The sequence below is a fragment of the Equus caballus genome, chromosome 28 (assembly GCF_041296265.1).
Source record: "Equus caballus isolate H_3958 breed thoroughbred chromosome 28, TB-T2T, whole genome shotgun sequence".
Lineage (NCBI taxonomy): Eukaryota > Metazoa > Chordata > Mammalia > Perissodactyla > Equidae > Equus > Equus caballus.
This window is the reverse complement of record NC_091711.1, coordinates 39,796,218-39,818,030: the sequence shown is the minus strand read 5'-3', so window position 1 is coordinate 39,818,030 and position 21,813 is coordinate 39,796,218. Positions and strand designations below refer to the sequence as shown.

The following is a 21,813-nucleotide window of genomic DNA, read 5'->3' as shown; positions in this document are numbered from 1 at the left end:
TGGGACGTCCAAGACCGAGGGGCCAGCAGATCTGGCCCTGGCAAGAGCTCTCTTCCTGGCTTGCAGACGGCCACTTTGTCTCTGTGTCCTCACAAGGTGGAGAATGAGGAGCTCTGGTCCCCCTTTCCCTTCTTATAAGGACACCAATCCCATCATGGGAGCCCCACCTTCACGACCTCATCTAAACCCAATTGCCCCCCAAAGGCCCCTCCTCTAAATACCATCATTTTGGGGGTTCAGTTCAGCATATGAATTTGTGGGGACACAAACGTTCAGTCCATAGTAGATGACGCTTTTGGGATTACAATACATAAGATTTGAATGCCCCTCTTGCGTGGGTGGCCTCTGGCTGACAGCCAGCAAGAAACTGAGGCCGTCAGTCCAACAGACGGTGAGAAACAGTGTCCAGCCGACAGCCCCAGGAGCCCGGAAGGAGATCGTCCCCGGTCTAGCCTCAGATGAGAGTGTGGCCCCGGCCAGCACCTTGATTACAGCTCTAAGACTCCAAAGCAGGTGCCCAGCTGAGCCACGCCCTGACCCCTACCCGCAGAAAGCAGGCCAGAAGGAACGCGTGGGGAGCTGAGTTTGTGGTAATGCTGTTGTGCAGCAATAGGTAATACAGGCGACAAGAGCAAAAACAGGAGACCAGTGGGGAGGCAAGAGTGTTAGCCCTGGCGAGACGCAGTGGTGGTTTGGACGGGAGCCGGGGGAGGTGTGGAGGGGATAAAAGTCTGAGTCTGGTGTACTTGGAGGCCTTGCTCAGAGTTCCAGGTGACATCTCTCTGTGCCAGGCAATGTGCCAGGTATTTCACAAAAATGCCCTCGTTCAGTCCTCGCTCTTACTCTTGGAGGTGGGCTATATCCGTTTCACCTACAAGGAAAGTTCAGCTAAAGAACTTGGCCAAAGTCACTCTTCTCATAAGAAGCAGGCCCAGACTCTGGGGACCCCGAGTTCAACCAGGCTCTCTGCTTCCCGGGGAGGTCCTGAGAGGCTGGGCCTGCAGGCGGCGTTCCCCACCCCACCCCCAGCTGAGCAGCAGCCAGACAGGACTGAGCCTGCAGAAGTCCCTCAACTTTGTGAACCTTCTGTAACCCTTGCGGTTCAAGGGGAGGAGAGCAGACCCTCAGTGTCCCACCTCTACTCTAATTTCCTCCTTGGTCCCTGACCCCTTCCTGTCCAGCTCAGACAACTCCAGGTGCATCTCTCCCTCCCCTCCCCACTCCCCTTGACCTACGTTTATGCCCATAAACACATCGATGCTTTTAATATTTAAGTCCCTTCTAAACTGTTAAGCTCCTACACATCCTTCAAGATCCAGCTCAAATGGCCCTTCCCTGAGCTCCGCCTCCTTTTCCCTATACAGAACTAATCACTCTCTCTACTGAACCCTTTGTAATCCCAACCACTTCCTTCCCACTTGATGGCATCAGAGCCCTCTGGGCCTGACACACGACCTGGGACATGGTGAGTGCACAGGGGACATTTTGGGTGAATGAGAGAGTGCACAACACCTGAGGGCCCCCTGCCTGCTCAGTAGGGGCTTTCGCTGGTCTCGCTCCCTAGGGTGGTGGGCCCATCAGCCCTGAGGTAATAGAGCCCTTTGTATCGCGGTCGCCATGGCGACTCCAATGGGGGGCCGGGAGGGCTGCTCCCTGGCAACCATCCGGTGGTCTCCACCGCAGCTCTGCAGTGTGGATCTGCACTCCCGGCTTCAGCGCACACCAGAGTGGTTCACGGGCTTTCTGACATTATGAAAGAGGGTGGAGAGGTGAGGCGGACACCTGTGCGGTGGGCCAGGGGTCCGCCAGGACATGGGATTCCATCTTGTCTCTCCGCATTCAGAGTTGCTTGTGACTGAAGAGTGCCCGGACTGTGACAGGACCTCCCTCCCTCCCTCCTTGACCCACGTCTCTCCAGACCTTTCCCTCCAGGTCAGAAACTGGCAGCGAGTCCACACTTCTGTTCCAGCCAGTCCAGGCTGCTCTGGACCGGGGGGTGCCACTGGGGCAGACAGGGGGCTGCCGGGGATGGGGAACGGGGACAGGAGCAGAAGGCTCACATGAGACAGAGGATGTGGGGCTTGGTTTCAGCGCCCCCTGGGGAGGTCCCGTTTCTTTTCTGAGCCTCAGTCTCTCCTTCTGTGAAAGAGGTGAGTTACTACTTTCTCTGAACACCTGAGTCCTGGTGAGGATAGACTGCTAGCTGCGAGAACGCTTAACATACGAGCTGTATTAGTTATCTCTTGCTGTGTAACAAATCACCCCAAGCTTAGCGGCTTAGGAACATCTATTATCTCAGTTTCTGTGGGTCAGGAACACAGATGCAGCTTCCACGGGACTCTCACAGACCGTGATCAAGATGCTGGCTGGGGCTTCAGTGTCATCTCAGAGCTCCACTAGAGAAGGACCCCTTTCCGAGGCCACCCACGCGGCAGGACTTGGTTCCTCACGGAGTATTGGGCTGAGAGCCTCCGCTCCCCCCGAGTCGTTGGCCATCCACAGCTCCTCGCCGTGTGGGCCCCTCCAGAGGGCAGCTCACTAGAGGAAGTTGCTTTCATCAGAGCGAGGGAGCCAGGAAGAGCCAGAGAGAGTGGGAACAAGACAGTCGCAGGCTTTGATAACCTCATCTTGGAGTGACATCCCATCCCACTGGCCATATTCCATTGGTTAGAAGTCAGTAGGTCCAGCCCACAGTCAAGGGGCGGATTCCCCAAGCGTGTGAAAACTAAGGAATGGGATCATTGGGAGCCATGGCAACCGCCCCCCTCAGTCCACCCTCTAGCCCCCCATGATGTCCGTCCCTTCCACAGGCAAAGTACATTCACCTCCTCCCCAGATCTCCAAAAGTCTCATCCCATGACAGCATCAGCTTGAAATCTAGAACCTGGTCCCGTAAGTCAGGCCCAGGTGTGGACGAGTCTCCTTGGGCGTCGTTTCTTGAGTTCAGTCCTCCATCAGCAGATCTGTGGGACTAAGCCAGCTGCCCTGAACACACTCAACATTCAACGGTGCGGCAGACATGGGATAAGAGCTGTAGACGTTTCTATTCAAAACTGAGGAAAGTGGAGACAGGCAGGAGTCACCGGCCCATAGCAATTCTGAATTCCAGCCAGGCAAATGTTGGACTTTGCTTGATTTGGTTTCAAGGCCTGGAAATAATTCTCCGTGGCTCTCAGCTCTGACTAATGGCCCCGTGCTTCCACTCTCTAAGTTATTTTATTTTAAATAGAAGGGAGCATGGGCTTGCATCTGAATAGTTTTCTCAGATCGCTTTCTGCCAGCAGAATTTGGGCATCCACTGGCACCCCCAAACATTGTACAGTCTCTGTCCCTTTCACTCCAAGCTGGTAGTACTTTTGCTGGTAGAGTTTTTTCAAAAACTGTGAAACTTATAGGGGTTCACTCCACAGACACTGGGGCTCCTGCTGAGCGACAGCATCCTTCCTGGAAGCTTCCTAGAAACCCCGTCATTCCATGAAGAGCATCGGTGGGCGTATCCTTAGCTCTTTCAAGGGCCCTTTGTGTGACTGAATAATACTCGGATCCTTTCGTCTTTCTAAGGTTTTAACAAAAGCTTGCACAGTCATGCCCTCAGCTGCATTTTCCTGACCGCCCTGAAGCCATTTCTTAATTTTAGCATCTTTTGGCATCTGCAGAGGATGAGAATTTCCAAAACCATTGAGTCCTGTCTCCTTTTTGCTTAATAGTCCTTCCTGCAATTTCCCTCTCTCCTCTCACATTTCACTACAAACAGCAAGAAGCGCCCAGGGCCACCTGCAATGCTTTCCTTGGGGACCGCCTTCACCAGACGGCCCAGTTCATCAGTCACATGCTCTGCCGTCCACGTACCACAGACGACAGTGTCTCTGAGTTGCTGTCACTAAGTGACAAGGACGTTTCTTCCTCCGGGTTCTAATAACATGTTCCTCACTTCCTTCTGTGCCTTCTCTGGCAGCATCCTCCAAATCCAGATTTCTATTGATTGTCTGTTTAAGGCAGTTCAGGCTTTTTTATCATGTTCTTTGAAATCCTTCCAGGCTCCACTACTACTTGATTCCAAAGCCACTCCCTCATTTTTAGGTATTTGTTACAGTAGCATCCCTCTCTTAGTACCAAAATAGATATTAGTTATCTATTGCTGCTAACAAATTACCACAAGGCTTAGCAGCTACAAGCTATGTTCTTAAAAAAAGAACAAACTTATTATCTCATATTTTTATGGGTCAGGATCCCGGGTGTGGCTAGGCTGGGTCCTCCAGCTCAGGGTCTCCCACAGGCTGTAATTAAGGTGTCAACTGGGCTGTGTCCCCATATCAAGGCTCAACCGGGGAAGGAACATTCATTCATTCAGTTCTTTGAGGACCATTGAACTAAGGGTCTCTGTTCCTTATGAGCTGCTGTCCGGAGGCCACCCTCAGTCACTGGCCACATAAGCCTGTTCTTCGGACAGCTCGAAACGTGGCAGTTGCTGCTGTCAGAGTGTTGAATTAATCGGATGTTTTGCTTGGCAATTTTTCAAGAGAATAAAATTGCTCTGGTTCTTAACCTGCTTTGAGCTTACCAGAAGACCAAATTGCTGGGTGACCTTAGACAAGTCACTCTCCCTCTCTGAGCCTCAGTTTCTTTATCTGTAAAATGAGGGCTTGGATTAGCTAACCTCAAAGATCCCTTCCAGCTTCAACTTGCTGCTCCTGTGCGTCCTTATTACAAAGACGCTGGCAACTCAGGTCAAGGTACTAATTATCCACGATATGATAAATTGTTTTATCTTAATTCATATTATAAAATTCACAAAAACCTTAAAAAATGTGATAAAACCAGAGAATATGAGTAAGAAAAAGACCACCTAGGAAAAAGGATCACAAACCTGAAAGCTGCAGAGGCTTTTGAAGATGCCAGAGCTGCCCCCCAAAATTTGGCCCAACGGCCTGTCTTCAGAGGAAAGACCGATGTGACACCAGCATGGCTTCCTGCTCCCGGTTCTCCTGTGTTGGCCAAGCTGGTTCCCTTCCCTTGAGCTTGACTGACCAGCTAGTAAATGGACAAAATCCTATTTGCAGGGAGGCAAAGAGTCACCAGAATGGGGGGCTTGGGGCAAGGCACCCCATAACCAGGGGCCTGCTGGGGGCTCCTAGGGGAGTGTTGGGAGGTGCAGATGGGGGAGAAGACGGAAAAAATGATTACTGAGGAGGAAAGGGAGCCCAGGGCCCCCAGGCTGTTTGAGAAGGGCCTTTGAGGCGCTGGTGGTGGGAGTTGCCAGGGCTTTCCAGAGACGCAGAGGCTGCAGGGGCTCAGGAGGCGGGCCCAGGGCCAGAGGTGATGGGTGGATGGGCACAGGGCTCCTTGGGGGTGGACAGTGCCGGAGAGGACGGAAGCAGCATGGGGCCCTCGGGTCAGGGCTGGGCAGACTCCCTCAGGGCTCCGTGTCCGGCTCTCAGCTCATCCTCTTTCACAGAGACTGTGTCATCGGAGACGTCGGAGTGTGTTTCTTTGTCTACAGGGCTGAGCTTGGAATTGCCTGTCCCAGAGCAAGCATCAATGGAGCTGGGCCCACGAACAGGTAGGGCGGGCTGACCAGGGCTGACCGGGAACACACTGAATGCACGTCAGGGCTTCTGGGGGGCCCTCTGGGGCAGCAGGGACCGGCCCCTCCCCCCTCCCTCTGTCTTGCTTTGGCTTCTAGACCCGCAGTGGGGCCCTGCCCTGGCTTCCTCGGGGCATGCTGTTTGTAGATGGAAGAAAAAGGGAGGGACAGGAATGTGGCTAAGCCCCTCCCATCTGCCAGGCCCGAGGATGATGACCCTGCTACAGCGCCCTCCTCAGGGGCTCAGAGGGCAAACAGCCGCCCCTTGAGGGCACCGAAGGGGCAGCGGCTAACGTGCATGTGCAGTCGGAAAGGAGGGCTAGGTCTGCATCTACTGCCAGAAGTAGAGACCCAAGACACAGGGTTGACTTTTCTAACAGCAAGTTACAAAGCAATACACAGGATCCGACCTCACTTATAAACAGAAGTGGAACAAAACTATGTGCCCAGCAAGAGGGCTAGAGGACCCGTCTAGAAGGCTTCGCAGGGAAGCTCACCAAACACGCTCACAGCTGTAACCTGGGGTTGAGGATGTGGGGGGCGCGCTGTGTGGGGGACTGTCTTCTGTGTTTTGCACAGTAAGGAAGAATCTGTATACTGCTGGTGCCTTTTGAGTGGCTTCCAGTTGGCCGTAAGATGCTCGTTTGTGTGTCACTAAGAAAGAGAAAACCCTGCTGGTTAGACAGGGCCGTTGACTGTCAGATGCAGGCTGATGTCAGAGGTGCTGACGCGAGAAGGAAGGACACTTAGAATGCAGGAATGCAGGGTCTCTCTGGGTCTGAGCTCCTGCAGCCACCTCCTCATCCACTCGCTCACTGACGGACTCACCCACGTCTCGGATGCACAGGGCTCTCTAGCGGGTGCTGTGGGAGGTCCAGGACTGTCTGACTCGTGGACCCCTCTCAATGATCCCCCCATCTAGGAGGGGAAATGAGATGGTTTGTAGCTCACAACGATGGAGAAAGGGAAAACCCAGGGTGGTGAGCGATGCGTGGAGCGTGTTGGGAACAGAGTTGTGGAGCTGAGAGGAGGGAGCGTAGAATTTTGACGTAGGGAAAAGGAGGGGCTGACCTTCCAGGTAGCAGGACCAGCCTGGGCAGACGCTGAGAGGGGGGACGCTCAAGACGTGGGTGGAGAAGAAGCCGCAATCTGGCTGGAGCCAGGGATGGGGGAAGAGAATGAGGAAGGGACATCGCAAGTTGGGAGAGAGAAGCCCCCTGGGCCTGAGAGTCAGGAGCGGGAATGCAGGGAGGAGGAGGGGAGGGGAGAGGTGGGAGTGTGAGAGCCCAGAAGCGGTTGGAGTGACACCACCCACTAGCCAGGAGGATAGAGGAGGGAAGTGGGCGTTGGGGAGCAGCTCCGAATGGGGAGCAAAGACCAGAGCCCAAATCCAGCTCTGGTCCTTTCCAGCCATTCGACTTGGCCAAGCCCAGGAATGCCCTCTGCCAGCTTCCGTGGCTGCTGGTTTTCCTCACTGGATTGCTGGGGGGTTCAAGGAGGGGAAAGGAACAAACCAAATGGAGCCAGGGACACTAACGCACAGAGAGGTCCAATCCCTTACTCACGGTCACACAGATAGGCCTCCGGGCTGGACAGGCTTGGGCTACAGATCCCATCGACAGAAGCAGTGTGGGATGACCGTGTCCCCTCAGACGCTTCTCCCTTTGTCTCACGATTTCTTGCGCATGCTTCTGGGTCCCATGACCTCACTCTGTCCCCATCCCCTTTTCTGCTCTGAATCTCTGGGGCTCTGTGTCCGTCCGCCCCCCTCCTCACCCGCATTGCTGTCTCCCTTCCTGCCCTCCACTGTCTGCACTTGTCTGCCTCCTTCCCTCCCTCCCTCTCCCTGTTCAGGTACAACCACTTTGACCAGGGCCCGTGTGAACAACAAGGAAGGCCGGCAGGACACGGACTCCTGGAGAACAGTCCGCAGCCCCCCGGACACCTCCAAATTCAAGTTCCAGGCCCCAGTGTGCCCGCAGACGTCCCTGCACCGGGGAGGCAGCCCCCTAGGGCGGGCCCACCTGGAGGAGGTCCGGCCTCCACCCCCTACGGCTATCAGCCGGGACTCCCCCGGCATGGACCCACAGCCTGGGTCCCTGAAGAAGGGGGAATACAGACCGTCCTCGAGGGAGAGCAGGGCTTCCTTCCGAGAGGGGCCTCAGCCGTGCCAGAGGCTGGAGGAAGGCCCCGACGTGGGGGCCCAGGGCCCGAGGAGCCTGAGCCAGAGGAGCAGCATCATTCCTGACAACATTCGCCACAAGTTTGGGAGCAGCATGGTGGACCAGCTGGTCTCTGAGGAGCAGGTGTCAGGGCGGGGCCCGGGAGGCAAAGGGCGGCGGGAAGGTGAGGCCTGGAGACCTGTAGTGAGGACCCCCAGGCCCCTCCTCTTGAGCACAGGGTCCCTGTAATGATATCCTTAGAAAGTGGAGTTGACTGAACACCTGCCGTGTGCCAGGCGCTGCGCACTGTCTACGGTCTTCACACACAGCAGCTCATTTACTCTCGCCAAGGAGGGGGCACTGTTATTACCTTCATCTTACGCTAAGGGGCCCAAGGCTCACAGGGGCTCAGTAAGTTCCCCAAACTCACTTGGCTGTGTGGGATGAAGACCCAAACAGGGTCAGCGGATTCTGGAGCCCTGGCCCTTCATGACTTTGCAGTTATAAGTCTTGCGTTTGAATTAGATGCTTTTAACTCGAATAAGCCTTAAAAGAGAAAGCAGCATTGAGTGGATGGACTGCATGGTTTAGGAATCAGAAGACCTGGGTTTTCATCCTCGCTCTGTGCCTGAATGTTGAGTGACTTTGGTTAAGTTACTGCCCTTCTCTGGGCTTTAGTCTCTACATCTGTAAGGTGAGGCAGCTGCACTGGATCAGGCTGGCAAACACGTGACATGCATACCATAACTTGCCGAGCCTGCATTCATGGCAGACATCACTAATCGATGTCAGCACTTTTGCCCACTGGATACTGTCACTACTGGTTAACTGAAAGTTGAGACAAAACTTATCTTCCATTCTAGTCACAGGCTAAGGGTCCTCCCTCAGAATGTCTCTGGCAATCTGAGGCATATTTTCAAAGCCCCCATCTCAACCCTCATAGCAACTATATTGTGCAGCAGGCCAGGCAGGAGTTATTGCTTCCTTTTTAACAGATGGTAAAACTGAGGCTCAGAGAGCTGATGCGATCTGCTCAGGGTCACTCTGAGCAAGAGGAGGATCCAGGGTCAGAAAGGCTGTGGGCCAGGGCCCCTCCCACTTGGTCATCTTAAGGTGCAGTGACCTCAGCCACCTGCTAGTCTGCCCCACTTGGAGGATCATGTCCCGATTTGAGGTTGGCTGCACGTCCCTGTCTCTCACTGCCCCCTTGGCCTTAGGAAGGTGCTGGTTCTCTCTTTGGTCATCACTGTCCTGGGCTTGGATCAAAGGATCTGGTTTTCTGTCCAGCTGTGCTATAGATCGCAAGTGTATCAAGCCAGCAGATATCAGAGCCGGAAGCTACTTCAAAGATCATCCAGGTTCCGCCCCCTCCTCTATTTTACAGGCAGGGAAACTCAGGCCCAAAGAGATCCAGAGGCTTGCCCAAAGTCAGTAGCTGATATATGGCAGAATTGGGACTCAAACCCAGGTTTCCTGGCTCCTAGGCCTGGGCTCAACCACTCTGGGCCTCAGTTTCCCCATTGGTACAAGGAAGGAGTTGGCCCCGATGAAATGCAAGGAGCCACTAGAGCTGACATGTGTGGGGCTTCGATTCCAGAAGGCCTCCTGGGGCTCTGGGGCTCTGGGGCTCACCAGCCGTGTGATGGGGAGTCCTTGCCCTGAGGCCCAGCTCCCCATTTATAAAATGGCAGGAACAGCATCACCTCGTAAAGAGCTCTCCTGATGAGGGGCACGGAGGGTGCTCAATGCAGGGAGGATGCCCATGTGGGAGGCAGGGTGGGGTGAGGGCATGAGGGGCCTTCAGCTCTTCCATTCTCCAGCCTCGGGGGCTGGTTGAAGGCTAAGGGTGGGGTACGGGGTGGTGAAGCGGAGCAGAGCGGGGAGTCAGAGGGGAGACATCGGCTTGGCGCCGCTTCGCTACCCCTGTCTCTTCTCCCTCCCTCCCGCCTCAGGCTCGAAGGGCCATTGGCGAAGCCTTTGACGGCCAGAAGAGGGCAAGCTCGTGGCCCAGCAGGACCCAGAGTCCCACGCAAGTGTCCTCCATCTTCTCAGACTACTACGACCTGGGCTACAACATGAGGTCAAACTTGTTTCAAGGTCAGGCCAGAGGGCAAGGGTGGGGGCTGTGAACACCCATGGTCCCCAAGGCATCGGGCGGGGAAGGCCCTTTATGTGTCCACCCCTTCCTGGACCCCAGATGGGATCTGAAACCCCAAGACACATCCCCAGAGATGCTCATTTCACAGCCACCAAGGTCTATCTCTATGCCAGGCCCGGTACAGAGTGCTGGGAATGTCCAGCCCCATGGAGAGTCTGTCCCCACCATGCAGACCATGCATCCTATTACCAGTCAGCCTGTCATTCCCCCAAATCATTCCCCCAAACAGCTCGGGTGTCCTAATCTGCCAAGAGGAGGCCCGGGCACCTCTGGCCTGGGCACTAGTTATAGTGACAGTATCCGGATTTCTGGGTTCAAAGATCAGCTCACCTACTCACTGGATGTGGCCTCAGGCAGGATCCTTAACCTCTGAGCCTCAGCTGCCCTCCTGACAATGGGGATAACAATGATATGGCCCTCATCGGGTCATCAGCAGGGCTCTATGAAGGGCTGAATGGAGGCACCTGGCCTGTGGCTCCCAGCGAGCACTCAGGGGCTGGCAGGCCATTATCTCTCTGTCCCAGAGCCTGGTGGTGGCAGCACCTGGGGAAAGGGTGGGCTGGAGACTGACATCTACGGTGCGTCCTGTGGGTCAGCCGGCGTCCTGTTTGCCCGGGACCTTCAGCAGGAGGAGGTGGGTCTGAAGCTCAGATCAAGGCTTTTCTTCTGACTCCAGAGTCTTTCCCCAGCCCCAAGTCACTTCCTTAGCTGCGACCCTTCCCCGAGGGTTTAACGGATTGGTCGGATGGGGGTCCACGGCCGGCATTCGGGGGCTTCTCTCTGCCCTCACATTCTAGCTGGGCCCCACGGCAAATGGGCAAGTCTGTCTGGCCCCCTTCCTTCCTCCCACCTCATTTCAGGCCTTCTCCAGAGTCCCTGGGGCCTGGCAAACCTCCTCACCTGGCTCAGAGCCCCGTCACCCAAGGAACCAGCCAGTCACTGGAACTTTCTGGGCTTTTCTTTGAGCTTGGGGAAGGGGAGGGGCTGGAGGGGGGAAGAGAGAATACAGCTCAGATTGTCCTCTGTCCTGGGACTCAGGAATCGGCCTTCCACTTGTCTCTTTTACAGTTACCACCAAATAGTTCTTATATACAACCTTATACGGTAATGTCTGCACAAATGCAGAAGAATAGCATAAGAAATGTCTGCGCACGCCCTGCTCATCATCCAGCCTGAGAATCGCAACTGTGCCAAGGGCATGCTGGAACCAGCTCTTACCAGCTTCCACCAGCTCACAAGAGTTGGTTGTTGAATTTTTTCTGGAACTGCTTGGCATCACAGTGCTATCCTACAATTGGCCACCGTAACACACGCGCTCCAGAAATTGGCAAGCATCACCAATTAGAGCGTTACCTTTAGCACAGAACCATCAGCGTGGCTCACCTGCATCCCTCCAGCTCCCACCACCCAGGGTGGCCTTTGTGCTTGCTGCTCTGGGGTGGTGAGGCTCCTGTGGTTGAAAAGGAAATCAGAGAGGATGCGGGCCAGATGGGGGAGGCCACTGGAAGGTGAGAGGGGAAGCCAAGGTGTGTCTTAAGCAGGAGAATGGCATTGTTGGATTCAGGGAAAAGGATCACGCCAGTTATCGTGTTGAGAACAGACGTAGGGGAGCTGGGGCAGAAACAGGGAGACCAGTGAGGAGGCGACCGCAAAAATCCAGGTGCAAGAGATGATGGTGGCTTGGTCTAGGGAGCAGAGCTGTACACTGCACAACTCTGGAGGGCGCCATTGCGCAATGTAGAGGCCCAGGGAGGTAATGCCTGATGCTGTCGGATTCTGGGTATCTGGGTAAGGTAGAGCGGACAGGATAGGCTAGTGCATGGATTGGGGTGTGTGAGGAGGAATTAAGGTTGATGCCGAGGTTGTTGACCTGAACTGTTGGAAGGATGGAATGGCCATTTCCTGAGATAGAGAACGTTCCAGGAGGAGCGGGTTGAAGAAATCCTATGCCATGCTGAGTCATAAAGATAATCTTTTACATAGTCTTCTAAAATATTTAGTTCTGCTTTTCACATTTCTGTCTGTAATCCACCTGGAGTTGATTTCTCTTTTTAGTGTGAAGCAGAGATTTACTTTAATTCTTCCTCTATGTGGATTAGCCATTGTCTCAGCACCTTTCTTTTTTTTTTTTTCTCCCCAAATCCCCCCAGCACCTATTTGTGAATTTTTAGCTGTAGGTCCTTCTAGTTGTGGTATCTCAGCACCTTTTGCTGAACAGTCCCCTCCTGCCCCCCAGGGACCTGCAGGGGTACCTCTGTCTATGCATCGAGTTTCCACGTGTGGGCGGCTCAGTTTCCAGGCTCTCTGTTCCGTCCCCCGGTCTAATACCACACTTTTAATTCCAAGGTACTATAAGTCGTCTGATACTGGTTGGGGGATCTCCCTGCAACGCCCTCCCCTGCCTCCCCCAGCTCCCATCGTGGCTATTCTGGATCCTTTACTCTTGCCTATAAACCCTAGAATCAACTCGTCAGTTTCCATGAAAAACCCTGTTGGGATTACGATCGAAATACATGGAATCTACAGCTCAATTTAGCGGCGCTTGTCAGTTTTATGACAATCAATTTTCCAAACCACGAATATGGTGTGCAGATCCATTCACTTAAATCTTCCTTTAATACCTGTCAATAATATTTTGTAAATTTTACTATAAAGATTATGTAGCTTTTGTTAGATTTATTTAAGAGAATTTACTTTCTGCTTCTGGCAAATGGTATCTTTTCAAAAATTACATTTTCTAACTTTGTTGCTTACATATGCAGGGGCAACTTTGACTTTTCTACATAAATCTTGTATAAAACAAACAAAAAACTTCCTAGCCAATTTTCTAAATCTGACCATTTCACACCTGAATGGGGGGAACTTTGACAGACTTTTAGAAGCCTGTCTTGAATTTCCATCCGGAGGTGTCTGCCCCACAGCTCACTTGCATGTCTGATCTGGAAGCCTTACTCAGCTCACCTGTTCATCCCAATCATTCGTCTGTAGAGTCTTCAGTGCTTCTCTTTAATGATGGCGATGGCTACACTGATGCAGAGTATGTCACATGTACCAGGCGCTACTCTAAGTATTTTGTATACATTTTACTTTTCTCGAGAACCTTATGCAGCAAGTGCTATAATTTGCAGGGGGTTTTTTTTTTGTTTTTGTTTTTGATAGAAAAATTGAGGCACAGAAAGGTTAAATAACTTGATTAAAGCCACACAGCCAGGACTGGTCACAGTTGGGATTTGAACTCTGGCAGCCTGGGGCCATAGTTCACATTATTAACCACTAGGATCTTCCCACCTTTATACCATCTGTCCGGGCTGACTTGTCCAGGACGACGGCGCATAGAAGCAGGGAAAGTAGGTCTCTTTATCTCATTCTTGATTCTAAAATTTCACCATTAAATATATTATATTAAAAAGGATTTTGAGGACATCTTTTAGTAGATTAAGGAGAGATCCCTTTAATTCAGTTTGCATGTTAATTTCTAAAAAATTATGAATGGCTGTCGAGTGTCATTAAGTATTTATACAGCAGTTATTCACATGATCATGTGACTTTTTCCTTTGCTCTGTCGACGGCAAATTATATTAACTGATTTTCTAATATTAAACGAGGCTTGTATTCCTGCACTTAAACCAGTGCAGATGCAGATCTTTCTAAACTGTGAAAACTACCATTGACATCGAGGAGTGTCGAGAACATACAAGTGCAATTTAAAGAATAATAAGTAATAAGCAGCCGTGTGCCACCTCCCCAGTTAAGGGGGGGCCGTCCAGGAAGCTGGGGAGCCCCTCCCGTACTTCTCCCAGCTGCATCACCTGACTTTTGGCTTTTGCTAATATCTCTTTGGTTTTTTTTATAGCATTAGCCCCAAGCATGAACCCCTCAGCAGTGTTAAACAGACCGGTTGGGACAGACTTGGACAGGTGATCTTTGAGTAAAGACCTGAAGGAAGGGAGCAGGTCAGCCCAGCAGAGGCGGCAACGCCGAGGACACTGGTTCTTCCCGGCCTTTTTACTGGGAGCCTTTGTAGGATTGTGTACAGGGGGGTGACTTGTTCCAAAGCATCCATCTGGCTGTTGTGTTGAGACTGGATGGAACAGAGTGGGGAAAAGCAGAAGCAGGAGAGCAGTGAGGAAGATCAGATCGGGGGTAGAATTTAAAAGGACTCCAGGCCAGTCGTCTCCCCACCAGCCCACACCTGGTCCACAGAAACAGTAGAGCTGTTTCTGCATCTGCGGGGTAGGCACCTGTGGGAGTATGGCATGCTCTCTGCCCTGCCATCTCAGGCCAACGCCTTCTGTTCCAACCTTTGGTGTCCCCCAAACTCCCAGGCTTTATATCAACCTCCCCAGGGGACCCCACTGAAGCCCTTTTAATTAGATTTAACGTGAGAGGGGCACTGCTTTCACTTTAGGGAGGGGTGACTCAGCACAAAACAAGCCAAAGAAATTCTCTTGAAACTTCCCAGGCGGGGACCAGCCTGGTAGCATAGTGGTTAAGTTCGCACATTCCACTTCAGCAGCCTGGGGTTCGCCAGTTCAGATCCCGGGTGCGGACCTACACATTGCTTGTCAGGCCATGCTGTGGTAGGCGTCCCACATACAAAGTAGAGGAAGTTGGGCAGGGATGTTAGCTAAGGGCCAGTCTTCCTCAGCAAAAAGAGGAGGATTGGTGGCAGATGTTAGCTCAGGGCTAATCTTCCTCAAAACAAAAACAAAAACAAACAAAAAACTTCCTAGCCAGTTTTCTAAATCTGACCATTTTATACCTGAATGCGGGGAACTTCAACAGGCTTTTAGAAGCCTATCTTGAATGTCCATCCAGAGGAGTCTGCCCCACAGCTCACTTGCATACCTGATCTCCATCACACTTAGGGCTTCAGTTCAGATTTCTAACTTAACATTCTGTTATGTGAGTATTTAAAGCATAAATAACAAACAATAAAAATTGCTTTTAAAAAGTGGATTTCTAGCTTGATGGCCTTGTCATTAGAGAACACAGCCTGTGATGAATTCGGTCCTCTGAAATTGCGGAGATTTGCCATATAGCCCAGCAGATCATGAATTTTTGTAGATGATCAATACGCTCTTGAAAATAATCTCTCGGGTTCAGAGTTCTGTGTTTGTCTAATAGACCAGGCTTGTTAATTATTTCTATACAAACCTTCTAATTCTTTGTTAATATTCTCCACTCGATCTATTATTAAAAGATGGGTCTCTAAGTCTTTCCCCAGGATAGCAGATTTGTCGATTTCTCCTTGCAGCTCTGTCAATCTTGCTTTACTTGTTTCACGATTACTCCAATGCAGCAAGTTCAGAATTCTTGCATGACCTGAATGAACGGCCGTCGTTTCTTTTTCTCACAGTGCCTCTGCCTTACAGTCAATTTTGCCTAATGTCAATATGCTGGGACCAAATTGCTTTTTGGTTAGTATGTATCTTTTTCTGTACTTTCATGTTCATCCTCTCTCTGTGTGTCCTTTTTCTTTTTTTTAAAGTATGCTTTAAATATTACATCTCTGGAAAATATTTTCCATTGTCTGATCACTTGTTTTTTAATCAATGGATTTAGTCCATTTATATTTATTTTAATTGCTAATATATTTAGATTGATTCTTAGGACCTTATTTTGTGTTTTCTGTTTGTGCTGCTTTTTCCTCCTTTTTTTCTTCTTTTGGATTTGAGTGAGCTTTCTTTTCTCCCCCAATTCAATTTTTGTCCTTACTCTTCCTATTTTTTGAGTGGTTACTTTTGACACGTTTACACGTGTAGTTAACACATTCTACAGTCCATCAAGAGATTTCAGCTTCCCTGAACAGTATGAGGACATTAGAAAGCCTCAACTTTATTCTCCCCACCCCCATCTTGGCTTACGTGTGACTATTTTACAGAATTTTAATTCTACATGTGCAAAGTAGTTTCAGCTGTGGATTCTGGAGGCACACAATGTGGGTTTGAGTCCTAGACCTTTTACTTAGCAGCTGTGTGACTTTAAACAAATGACTTAACCTTTCTGTGCTTCAGTGACTTCAACAGTAAGATGGAGATAATAGTTAAACATGCTTCTTAGGGTTGTTGAGAAGATGCACTAAGTTCTGTAAAGCTATGAGAACTGTGCTGAGCACACAGTAAGTCTTCAAAAATGGTTAGCTATCATTGTCATCATTATTGTGCCCCAAGAATGAGGCTGTTATTATAACTGATGTATATTTAGATTCCTTCAAGGTTCTATTTTCTTTGCCTACCATTCCTTCTTGTATCTCAGATCTTCCTTCCGGGATCATTGTTTTCTTTCTGAAGTATGTTGTTTAGAAGTTTTTTTGGTGAGATTTATTTATTGGTAAATTTTAGGCTCAGAAAAGTCTTTATTTCACCCTTATTCTCGGAAACAGTTATTGTAAACAGTTCTAGATTGATGATTGTTTCCTGTCAGCATTTGGATGTTATTAATTCATGTCCTTCTGGCTCTGATAACTCATCATTATTCTTTGTAAGTAATCTGTCTTTTCTCTATGGCTGCTTCTAAGATTTCTTTGTCTCTGCTGTTCTAAATTTTACTTGGATGTACCTACATAAGGAATTCTTTTGGCTTATGCTGAGTGGGGAATTATGATTCTTGAATCTAAGGATTCATATATTTCATCGATTCTAGAAAGATTTCACCCATTATCTTTTCAAATATTGCCTCACCCCATCTTCTCCCGTCTCTCCTTCAGAACTCGAAGTAGACATAGGTTAGGCCTACTTACTGAACCTTCATTTTAACAACGTTTTCATATTTTCCCCCTCTGTGCTGCATTCTAGTCAATTTCTTTAGCTAGATTTTCCAGTTCACAATTTTTTTCGCAGCTGAATCTAATCTGCTATTTCACCTGTCCATCGAATTTGGACATTGTTTTTAAATGTTACGATGTCAATTTTCAAACTTAAAAGGAAAGCAGCCTAGTTTAACAAATAGATATTGTACTCATCACCCAGCTGCAACAGTTATTAATACACGGCCAAGCTTGTTTCATCTTTTCTCCCACCCACCAGTCCACGCTTGCCCCAGATTACTTTGAAGCAAATCCCAGGCTTCTTATCCATTGAACTTACCTTTCATTTATTATGTTTCATTTCTGATATTCCACTTGCTTCTTTTACTAATCTGTGTGTTCTTTTTCGGTAGTGTCTTATTCTTTGCTTACACCTTTTCTCTGTCTTTCATGACTTCAAACATTACATCTACTTATTTTATATTCTGCAATTCATCATTCAAATCCTTGCTGTCTTTTGAGATTTGGTCCTCTGATGTTTCTGCTGACTCTTGAACATGGCAAGCTATTTCCTTGTATGTGTGTATGTTTAACTTTACACACAGAGGTAAGTTTTCTGAAAATACAGGTATTCGTTGCCACATGCCAGGTGCCCCAATGAATGTCCAATAATGTGACCTTGCCAATCTTGTAAGAAAATTTATTCCTTTGAATAGCTGAAGAGACCAAAGCTCTGAGAGGTTAAAACCTTGTCTGAGGCCACGCTGTCCGTAGTGAGGGGCTGGGGTTGGAGCCAGGTCTGCCTTCTGCTGCCTTGCCCTCCCGACTCCCTGCCCTCTCACCATCCACCATCCCTAGAGGAAACTGGCCGCCAGGCGCGCACCCTAGAGTGCCTGACCTCCGTTGACTTGGGGCATCTGGGGATTTCTTCATGGGGTCCCACAGGGGCCCCCCAGGAGACGAAGAGTCTCATGAAGGCCTCCTACACCCCAGAGGTGATCGAGAAGTCGGTGAGGGACTTAGAGCACTGGCACGGCAGGAAGACAGACGACCTGGGTAGGTGGGGTTCTGGGGGCATGGGAGGCGGGGGCTCCCCTCCCTGGGCAGGGTGTGCCGGCCCCGAGGTCCAGAGACAAACCAGAGCAGCAGAGGGGGCCCCTGGGGTGGGTCACTGCTGGAGCCTGGGCACACCAGAGATCCTGTGTGTGATCTGTGCTGACCCCTTTCCTGCTCCCTGCAGGACGGTGGCATCAGAAAAACGCTATGAACATGAACTTGCAGAAAGCGCTGGATGAGAAATACGGAGAGAAGAACAAAACCAAGAGCTCGAAGCTCTAGATCCGCCCTCCACTCAGGAGAGCGCTGACAATAAAGAAAGGCGCACGTCTGAGTCTCTCCTCCCTGCTTGGGGCTCTCCTCGTGTCCGCTGGGGCCACGGGCTCTGCTGCAGAGACCAACTGAGCTAGGACTGGAGCGCCGAGGGCCCAAACTCTCCCCCAGACCTTCCTCCAGACACCCCTTCCCACCCCCCATACACCCACACACCTGCACACTCCGCCCACACACCTGCGCACACCCACACCTCCCCCATCCCGCATACACACATCCATGCACCCCACACCTTCCCCCATAATTCCAGGAAAGGGTGTGAGGGCTGAGCAAGACTCTGTCTCAAGCCCCGTGTGCCTGGCTTCTCCCTCCCGCCCTGCGTGGAGAAGTCCCATAGTGACACCGCTCGATCTTACCATGCACGTCCTCCCGATCAGAACTCCAATTATTTCCGGACACCCATTTCCTTCTACCGCGAGCTCAGGAACCTCTAAGAAATCGGCCCCCTCACCCCGTCCCCAGTCCGGGAATAGCGTGATTGGTCTCACGTAATTCTAATCCTTCCCCACCCCCACCCCCCCACCACGCAAAGTGATTGGCTCAGAAATGGGCACGTGACTCAAGTTGGGCCAATGAGATGCATGGAGAGGTGTGCGTGGAGCCTCCTGGGAAATTCTTTTCTCTCCTGGGAGAGCATCCCCGTCTCCTGTTGTGTTGAATGAGGAAGCACGCAGCCCAGACTGCTCCTGGCAGACTCTATGACCAGAGGAGCTGCCGACGCTGTGGCACAATTTGGGTCTTCTGTGACCTCACTGAGCTGCTCCATCCACCAGGCCAGAAGCCACCTACCTCTGGTCGTCTGATAATGCCTGCCTGGACACCTCTTCATTGTTTAGGCAGCCAAACTCATCCTTAGCCGATAAGGGTCCCTGGTAGCAACAGCGGAGGGACCTGGGAATTGGGGCCCTAGAAAGGAAACCCCCAGAGAAGGGGTTCTAGGTTAGACAGTCACGTCTACCAGCTGCTCCTGAACTGACTGCCTGATGGCTCTCCAAGCCAGTGCACACCGCCCCCTCCGCGCCCCCCCGCCCCCGAGATCACGGACTTGCACTCTTAGTTGTGCTCTCGCGTTATTATTTTTGCCATCTTTCAAACCACCCCCAAACCTAGTGGCTTCAAACGACGACAACCATTTATTAGCTTATGATTGTGCAATTTGCGCAGGGCTCAGCCTGGCTCATTTCTGCTCCCTGTGGCATCTGCTGTGAAGATGGCTGCTTCTCTCAAGTGCCCAGCGTCTCGGCCGGGATGAGTTCCACAGCTGGGGGCTGGCTGGGCATCACTCTCTCTCCGTGGGGCCTCTCCTCCTGGCTAGCTTGGGCTTCTTCCAGCCATGGCCACTGGGTTCCAAGACTCCATGTGTAAGAGCTTATCACACCTGGCACTGGCTTGTTGATGTCCCCGTAGTCAAAAGGACGTGGTCAAACCCAGAAGTGTAGTGGGAGGAGACTGCAGAGAGACTCTTATGGGCAGGAGCGGTTCACTGGGGACCCGCAACCACGGTACAACACAGCGGTCATCACGCTTTGGGAAAATCAAAAGCTCATCGCCAGGAAAAGAGGCGCTGCCCCTCCCCCACAAAAGGAAATGCCTTCTCTAACACAGGATTGGAGCAGCATGCAGTATGGGGAGGTGCATTTGGCCTGATTTAGTATTTACTGGGTACCTAACTGCAAGGTGCTGAGTTCAGCTCAGCTTCTTTATTGGTACCTAATTTGTGCAAGGCACTGCTCTCGTGCTGGAAAATCCAGACTTCATCTTTATGGAGTAGCTACCACCTGCTTATCATATGGAGCGACAGAAAAAAACGAGCCGCCCAGAGTCTTGCAGCTAAAGCAGACCCTGTACTGTCCTGACGAAGCAATTATAATACGCCAGACGCATATGATTACGTGCCAGATGCTTTGCACACACGGCCTTATTTCATCCTCATACCGGTCCTCAAAGCTGTGATTATCCTCTTTATGAAGATGAGGAAACTGAGGCTTGGAGAGGCCAAGTAAATCGCCCAAGGTTATAACAAGAGGAAGCTGGGATCGAAAGTCCAGGAATTTCTGACCAAAGCGATTTTCTCCTCGACCAGGCAATCCTGCCATCCTAGCAACAAATACACACTGAGCACACAAACACTCGGCCCTGTTAGGCACTGAGGGGGACAGTGATGCAAATCCAACACAGTCCTCGTCCCCAAGGACTTTACAGAGGACCGATGTGGAAGGGGCTGGCTTTGAGGCTTATCCATCATCCAACATGTGCTGTGCATCTGCCCTCTGCCCAGCCCTGACCAATGAACTGGGAGTTCAGAGGTGAATGAGACACGACACCTGTCCTCAAGGAGTCTGGAGTCTGGTGGGGAGACAGATGCATCAGTAAATAGATGCTCAGAAGTGTTCCCCATGCAGCGAGAAGTTATACGGGGCCAGGGGAAGCACAAAGGAGAACCTGGGATGGGGTGGGCGCTGGTGGTCACAGAAGGCCTTGTCAAGGAGGTCCCTCTTGCAATGAGTCTTGGGACGTCAGTAGATATGTTTGAGTGGACTGGAAAAGGCACAGCCTTCCAGACAGAGGGCACAGTGTGACAAAAACTCAGCATGGCATATTTGGGGAGGAGCAGGTGGCTTGTTAAGCTTGGAGGGTAGGGCTCCAAGGTGGGGCACAGAGGTCAGGTGGGAAAGGTGCCTGGATGGGGCTGCGCCCTGCGAGGGCCTGAGATGTGAGACCCAGCCCCCACCTCCAGTTACTGTCCCTCTGACTGGAACATAAAGGGCTAACAGTAACTGAAGAAGCAGCATGGAAGAGAAAAGATGATCAATATCCCCAATAATCAGAGGGATGCAAATTAAAACAATAAATTCCTCGAGTTGGCAGACATTAAAATGTAACTGTAGGGGAGGAGGAGGGAAATGGGACCACCCATCCACTCGATGAACTAGGAGCCCAGAACAGCAAGGGAGAATCAGACAAAATTGCAGTTACATCTTATAACCTGGAAATTCCATTTCTTGGCAGCCTAGAGAAACTCTGAAACAGGCAAACAGAAGCCCCGCCCAGAGATATTAGTGCAGCGCTGTTCCTAACAGGAAAACCACGGACACGTCTGTGAGCAGGCGAATGCACAAATGGAGGATCTACGGCAGGGGAAAGGATGACCCCTCTACATACACCACACGGAAAGACCTCACAGCCTATCACGGTGCGTGGAAACGACAGTCTGTAGGCCTATGATATGAAACATCCCACTCACGGAACCTCCAAAAGGCACACACGGAACCACTCCCTTGCTTGCGGATGCCATTAGAGCGTGTGTGGTGGACTGCAAGGACACTGCAGAAATTCAGCTTCACGTCATATTTAATTTAGCCCTTTTCAGACACAGCTTTGCTTTCTATCACTGCAAGAGAGAGCAGCCCAAACGCCCTCCAAGAGAACTCAGGTGCTAGAAGGAGCGGCCGAGAAACAGAACGCTGGCCAGCTGCTGTAAAGTGAAGCGAGCAGTTTCCATTTTGACGTAAGGAAACAAATGTAACAGGCTTCGTGACTTTGCCTCAGTCAAAGATCTCCTCTCAGAACATTAAGTGGAACCCTTTTTAATTAAACATTGAATACTTTGGAGCGAGAGATGCTGCAATCTAGGCAAAATAAAACACGCATAGATTTTGAAAGCTTAAGCAAGGCCTTTATCCCACTGGTGCTGTTTCCAACAGTGTTCCTTGTTCTTTGTGCTTCTGAGGTCCCTAGATGGTGGGATTTACAGTGAGTCTTAAGTTTCAAG

At 51.0% G+C, this 21,813-nt stretch overlaps 1 protein-coding gene and 1 long non-coding RNA gene across 13 annotated transcripts; one reads left to right on the top strand and one right to left on the bottom strand.

Moving 5' to 3' along the window:
* Positions 1–574: 574 nt before the first annotated feature.
* LOC138921271 (uncharacterized) lies at positions 575–1,588 on the bottom strand. The gene is made up of 2 exons (XR_011433716.1): positions 1,513–1,588; positions 575–871 (listed from the first exon to the last, which is right to left on the bottom strand). It is a non-coding gene; the product is annotated as an uncharacterized lncRNA (long non-coding RNA).
* A 29-nt stretch (positions 1,589–1,617) lies between these two features.
* Positions 1,618–18,042, top strand: CIMIP4 (ciliary microtubule inner protein 4). 12 transcript variants are annotated; one of them, XM_070254451.1, is made up of 9 exons: positions 1,640–1,769; positions 1,844–1,932; positions 3,411–3,493; positions 4,822–5,034; positions 5,501–5,560; positions 7,439–7,890; positions 9,699–9,843; positions 17,646–17,708; positions 17,893–18,042. In XM_070254451.1, exons 5-9 carry the CDS (start codon positions 5,539–5,541, stop codon positions 17,988–17,990), a joined length of 780 nt encoding a protein of 259 aa, XP_070110552.1. In that variant the 5' UTR covers positions 1,640–1,769; positions 1,844–1,932; positions 3,411–3,493; positions 4,822–5,034; positions 5,501–5,538; the 3' UTR covers positions 17,991–18,042. The 12 variants fall into 12 exon arrangements, with proteins under 12 accessions (XP_005606660.2, XP_005606659.2, XP_070110553.1 ...); XM_023631289.2 differs by having other exon boundaries at positions 17,598–17,708; XM_070254450.1 differs by having other exon boundaries at positions 5,456–5,560.
* Positions 18,043–21,813: the final 3,771 nt, after the last annotated feature.